At 45.1% G+C, this 6,776-nt stretch overlaps 1 protein-coding gene across 2 annotated transcripts in view; it reads left to right on the top strand.

Moving 5' to 3' along the window:
• The first annotated feature begins 5,129 nt into the window (after positions 1-5,129).
• The window catches only part of PRDX4 (peroxiredoxin 4), a 24,003-nt gene continuing 22,356 nt past the window's right edge, over positions 5,130-6,776 (top strand). The window contains exon 1 of one of the 2 annotated variants that reach the window (XM_049643600.1): positions 5,130-5,518. In XM_049643600.1, the coding sequence (XP_049499557.1) occupies positions 5,320-5,518 (199 nt within the window). In that variant the 5' untranslated portion in view covers positions 5,130-5,319. The remainder of the gene's footprint in view (positions 5,519-6,776) is intronic. The other variant, XM_049643599.1, reaches the window with a different exon arrangement.

The following is a 6,776-nucleotide window of genomic DNA, read 5'->3' on the forward strand; positions in this document are numbered from 1 at the left end:
TAAACAAATTAGCTTTACTATGAAATATTATTCACCTATAAAAAGGAGTGAAGGCAGAGGAAAGAGGATTTTTAGAGTACCAAAAGTACTCTGTACGATACTATAATGATAGATATATGTCATTCATTTCTCCAAACCCACAGATTGTACAACACCAAGCATGTACCCTAAGGTGAACTATGGACTTTGGGTGATTAACGACGAGTCGATACAGGTTCATCCTCACCAAAAAATGTACCATTCTGGTGAGCAACATTGATAATGAGGGAGGCTATGCATGTGTGGGGACAGGGGGCATATGAGCAATCTCTGTACCTTCCTCTCAATTTCATATTAAACCTAGAACTACTCTAACAAAAAGTCTTTTTTAAAAAAGAAATGAATGGGGGCAGCTGGGTGGCTCAGTAGGTTGAGTATCCGACTTAGCTCAGGTCATGATCTCACAGTTCGTGAGTTCAAGCCGCACGTCGGGCTCTATGTGGACAGCTCAGAGCCTGGAGCCTGCTTTGGATTCTGTATCTCCCTCTGCCCTCCCCTGTTCACGCTCTCCCTCTCTATCAAAAATAAATAAGCATTAACAAAAAAAGGAATGAATGACTGACTCGTGCTGCAACATGGATCAACCTTGGAAACTTTATGATATATATGCAAAAGAAGTCATTCACAAAAGATTGCACATCATAAGATTCTATTTATAGCAAATGCCCACAACAGGGAAATCCTTAGAGTCAGATAATAGATTAGTTGTTGTCAGGTGATGCACTAGAGTGAGGGAACTAAGAGTGATTGTTAAAAGATATGGGGTAGCACTTTGAGGTAACAGAAATGTTCTAGAATAAGATAGCAGAAACAGCTGTGTAACAATGAATATACTAAAAATCACTGTATGGATGTGAGCTGTGTTTCAAAAAATGGCAAAATTAAACAGCAATGAAGATTCATCAAACTCACTGTTTGTGCAGGTCACAAATTCAGGCACTGCTGAGCTGAGTGCTTCTGGCCCAGGGCACAGCACGAGGCTATGGTCAAGATGTCACCAGGGCTGCAGTCATCAGAATCGACTGGAGCTGGAAGATTTGGTTCCAAGGCGGTGCAGTGACAAGGCTGGCATGGTGGTGCCAGAAGTTCGTGGGAGGCCCAGTTTCTTCCCATTGGCTTCTCCACAGGCTGCTTGAGTGTCCTCATGACTTGGTGCATGACTTCTCCTAGAATGAAAGAGGGACAAATGTTGCTACCTCAAGCAAATGACAAAGGTTTCAGAAATCTTGTGTCTCCTGTAGGTTGAAGATGAGAGGAACTAGTGTCTGACTCACACAAGTAAAGTCCAGAGGCTGTGGCTGGACTGTCCTTAGCAGATGGGACAATAAAATGACAACCTTAGATGTAAACTGAACTGGCAGAAAATGCAGAAAAACCTATGTTTCTAGGGAACAGATGTGGACCCCACAAAAGACAGCGGCCTGATACTGTCTTAAAAGGAAAAGCAGCCAAGGGGCTACCCAACACAGGGGTGGGTCACAAAAGACCTAGGAACCGAGGGGGTGTCTAAGTGGCTATGCAGAGGAAAGACACTCAGTGTGGCAGGGCTTGCACTGTGAGGTCCCTCAAGGAACCTGCAACTGTCTGACGGTGTCAGACAGGGATTTCCTCCAACATCAAGGAGCTCCAGCCCATACCACAACTTTGCCAACCATGAGAAGGCATGCCTTTCTCCCACAGTCCTCATACTCTCTGGGCCCCAGTCACAGATCAGAAATAGTGTGTGGTCATATATGCGTTCAGGGCACTCACGTGACCATGGACTCAGGTCTGTGAGTACCATTGGAATTTTAGCTTGATGATAGCAGGGACACATCTGTTTTGTTACTGCTGTCTCCCAATGACAGTGTATGGCACATAGTAGGTGCTCAAAAAATATTTTTGAGCCGTACCTCAAAAATATACAAAATAACTCAAAAATAATCAAATACCACCTATAAATCTCTTAGAAGGAAACATAGGTGTAAAAAAGATAGATAAATTGGACTTCATCAAAATTAAAACCTTTTGCATCAAAGGTTACTATCAAGAAAGTAGAAAGACAACCCACAGAATGGAAGAAAATATTTGCTAATGTCTGAAAAGGGTTGATCATCCAGAATATATAAACACTTATAACTCAACAGCAGAAAGAAAAACCACCCAATTACAAAATGAGCAAGGTATTTCAATAGACATTTCTCCAAAGACTATGCACAAATCCCCAATAAGCACCTGAAAGGGTACTGAACATCTTTAGTCATTTGGTCAGTGCCAATCAAAACCACCATGAGATACTGCTTCACACACAATAGGAGGACTATAACCAAAACAATGTACAATACCAGCTGTTGAGTAGGATGTGGAGAAACCAGATCCCTCACACATTGCTGGTATAAATGTAAAATGGTACAGCTCCTTTAGAAAACGCTTTGACAGGTCCTCAAAAAGTTCAACATAGAGTTCCCATATAGCCCAGCAATCCAGTCTTAAACGTATACCCAAGATAAGGGAAAACATATGTTCACACAAAAACTTGTACAAGAATGTTCACAGCACCATCATCCCTAATAGTCTAAAAGTATGAACAACCAGGGTGCCTGGCTGGCTCAGTGAGTAGAGCATGCGACTCTTGACCTCAGGTACTTCATGCCCCATGTTGGGTGTAGAGATTTAAGTAAATAAACGAATGAATGAATGAATGAATGAATGAATGTATAAACAACCTAAAAACCCAACAATTTATGAATGGGGAAACAAAATTAGTACATCCATACAATGGAATATTGTTCAGCCATTAAAAGGAATGAAGTATCAATGCACACTACAACACAGAAACCATTAAACTTTGTCGCAAACCATGAGTCTGGAGTTCCCTCTTGTCTAGCAAGAGAGCGGACACAGCACTGAATATGAGAGAAGCTAATGTCCAGGGGGAGACAAGAGCCCCGAGCAGGGGTTTCATCTCCATGTTTATTGAGCTCACAAGATATCACCCACGGGCGACTGTGAAGAAAACAAGATCTTACACACGTGAACATGGAGAAAACAATCAACAATAATCATTTACTTGCGTGTGTAAGAAGCAAAGGGTCTGGGGGCGCAAGTGGAGTTTGTGATCAAAGTGCAATAGTATATTGGCATCATATGGAAAGTACTCATGATCCCATTACAATATCTCACTAGCTAACCTCGGGCACTTTCGCCCAGTGGTGGCGGCTTTCCACCCTAAGCTTTTTTTCTAAACTGTTTATGTAAGTAGAACCTATTTCCCCACAAAGCTTAAGAAGCCACACACAAAAAGATAAATATTATGTGATTCTACTTATATGAGGCACCTGGAATAGTCAAATTCAGAGACCAAAAGTAGAATGGTGGTTTCCAGGGCCTGAAGGGAGGAGAGAATGGAGACTTATTGTTTAATCGGTATAGTTTCAATTTGGGAAGATGAAAAAATCTGAAGGCTACTGACGAATGCATAACAATGTGAATGTACTTACTGTCACTGAACTATACACTAAAAAATGGTTAAAATGGTACTGTTATGTATATTTTACCACAAGAAAAAAGGAATGAGGTACCAATATACGCCACAACACAGATGAACCTTGAAAGCATTATACTTAAGTGAAAGAAGCCAGAAGCAAAGGGACACATATTGTAAGATTCTATTTATATGAATAAGAAATGTCCAGAACAGGCAAATCTGTAAAGGGCAGAAGCAGATTAGTCATCACCAGGGGCTAGAGGGAAGGGAGTAATTGACTGCTAAGAGCTTAAAGTTTCTTTTGGGGGGTGATGGAAATGTTCTGGAATTAAATAGTGGTGAGCCCTACTACAAAGCTGTAATCATCAAGACAGTACGGGGTGCCCGGGTGGCTCAATCAGTTGAGCATCCGACTTCAGCTCAGGTCATGATCTGAGCGGTCTGTGAGTTCAAGCCCTGCATCGGGCTCTGTGCTGACAGCTCAGAGACTGGAGCCTGCTTTGGATTCTGTGTCTCCCTCTCTCTCTGCCCCTCCCCCACTCATGCTCTGTCTCTCTCTCTCTCTCTCTCTCTCTCTCTGTCAAAAATAAACATTAAAAAAAAAATTTAAAAAGAAGTATGGTATTGGCACAAAAACAGACACATAGACCGATGGAATAGAATAGAGGCCCCAGAACTGGACCCACAAATGTATGGCCAATTAATCATTGACAAAGCAGGAAAGAGCATCCAATGGGAAATAGTGGTGAGCACAGAGCACAACATGATGGCTATACTAACAACCACTGAATTACACATTTTAAAATGATAAATTACATGTTTTATGAATTTTATCTCAAAAGTAATTTGGACAAAAAGTCTTCCACTAGAATGAGCAATCTAAGCACAGGACTGAAACTATCCTCTTTATGACTGAGCCTAAGAAATCACAAAGCATTCCTCCTGTCATATCCATAAGAAGTGAGTCCTAAGTCTAGCCCACATTCCTAATCAGGTTTTACATTTATATCATAAAACTCATAGCATAGCAGTTTCACAACATGGGAAAGGTATTAATGCCTCCCATCTGCAGATGAAACTCAGGCTCAGAGAGGTTACATACATTTCCCAAGGCCACAAGGCCAATAGGTGGCAGAGTTCCGACAGGAACCTAGACTCGGCTGACTCCACAACCTGTGCCCTTGCCCTCCATCAATGGTGGTTCTTAACCAGACATACCACCTGTGAAACCCTAGATGACTTGGACCCCCCCACACACAAAGGACCTCTTAAATAAACATTTCTAGGGCTTGGTCAGTACACTTGAATGTTTTTAAGCTCCCCAGGTGTTTCTGAGATGCATTCTATATATAGAACCACCCCCTCTGTGCCTGATGGGTTTTGTCTTATTAATCTGGACAGTTGACTCCAGCTGGATGGTCAGTGCCTTGGGGGCAAGGCCCCCACCTCCAGCTCCTTTGTGACTGCCACTGTGACAGCATAGTGTCTGCCTACAAGAGGCAGGCAGGCAGGAAACATCATTGGACAGGGCAAGTGACACCCAGAATGCCAGTTGCCAAGGGATTCCAGTGAAACTAAGAGGAGCACAGCTGGTGCCTGAGAGCTGGCCGACCTGGCCACTCTCTCCAGTGGGCAGGAGGTTCGCTGGGGCCCACTTGGTGGGCAGCCCCTGCTGTCAACTGGGGCGCCTCAGCTCAGCCCAGAGCAGAGGTGCCAGGGCATAACACTCAAGTTTCCTCTCCCAGTTCTCAAACTAAGAGGCCCAACTTAGGGCCTAGAATTCTCTGAGGCTTGTTGGCTGATTAGCAGTCAACATGGATCACCGAAGCCGACCTCGGGGCATAGGCCTGAGCCGAATCCCTGGGAATCAGTCCCGAACCCCTCGGGCCCCACTCCCCTTCCATGTGGAACAGGAGGTCAGGGAAGGAGAATGGGAACAACGAGAGCAACCTCGTCAAAGGACTCCTGTCCACGGGCCGTCCGAAAGTCAAGACTTGCCAGACAACGTCATGGGTAAGGACAAGCTTCCCCAGACCCCCACCTCAGAAAAGGGAGGTGGCTTCATATTTTCCTCCTTTGCCCACAGGAAAGGGGTGTTGGGAAACAAAAACCAAAGCATACAATGGGCAGGACTGGGGTGAGAGAGGAGTCTGAAAGGGAAGGTTTCCTATCTGCCTCAAAGGGTTGTCACGAGGAGCAAAGATATAATATGTGAAAGGAACTGGAAACCAAGGCAGTTAGGAATAGTAGGTGTCATTTAGAAAATCAAGTGCTGTGCTCACTTTGGCAGCACACATACTAGTAAGTCAAGTGCTCACAAGAGTGCCAGGTGCCTTGGGAAACAGATGAATTCGTCATCAATTTCAACTCCAGGGAGCTGACAGTCTAGGAGAGGAAAGACAAACTGTTAGGATGGCTTCTGTGAGATTCAGAAGGATGACAAGAGTTCACAGGAAGACAGGACTCACAGGGGGCATAAGGGCTGCCAGTGGCCCCTGTCTTTCTGGTATACCTCGTGTCTCCTCCCTACAGTTCTCACTTACCATCCTAGCAAATGGGTGAGTGATGGGGTTAATTGTCAGAGGATGGAACAACGCTGTGCTGGGAGAAAGGGTTCTCTGGGAACTTACCAAGTCTTAATTTGTAAAAATTATACACACCTTGAGACAAGCTTAAGTCACCTCTGTGCCCTTCCTGCTGAAAGAGTGCCTTTCCCACTGGAAAAGAATAGTCTCAAGATACTGCTTTTCAGGTTAGACCTATCTTCAAGTTTTCCCAGGACTTAAAAGGGATACAACAGGAGAGGGGAGTGATCACTATTCACCCAGCTCACTGCAAGGAAAAGGAAAGTAAATGTCTGTTAAAGGTATAAAATGCAAGCCATTCCAAAGCAGAATGGTTCATTTCAGCTTTTGGTGAGGAGACAGGATGGCGCGCGGTAGCGAAGCTTTGTGGGTTAGGTGGGTGCCAAAGGATGAGGATCTAAAACAGCGCTGACTGCAGAAGACCAGTCACCAGCTCACCAATGGTGGGAGACCATCTCCAGCGAAGCTTTCCGAAGACCTGGGCCTGCATGGATGAGCAATGCTGAAGGCAGGCGGGAAGGAGGGCAGGAAGACAGGAGACCACCCACCACGGATGCCACAAAGCAGTCTTCCTGGAGTTGGGCACCACGTGGCAGCCAAGGCCTGCCCCAGAGCACAAGCGCAAACACCCGCGGGAGTGCGGGGGGGGGGGGGGGGGGGGGGGGGGGGGGGGGGGGGGGGGGGGG

Source organism: Panthera uncia, chromosome X, assembly GCF_023721935.1.
Source record: "Panthera uncia isolate 11264 chromosome X, Puncia_PCG_1.0, whole genome shotgun sequence".
In the NCBI taxonomy this organism is placed as follows: Eukaryota; Metazoa; Chordata; class Mammalia; order Carnivora; family Felidae; genus Panthera; species Panthera uncia.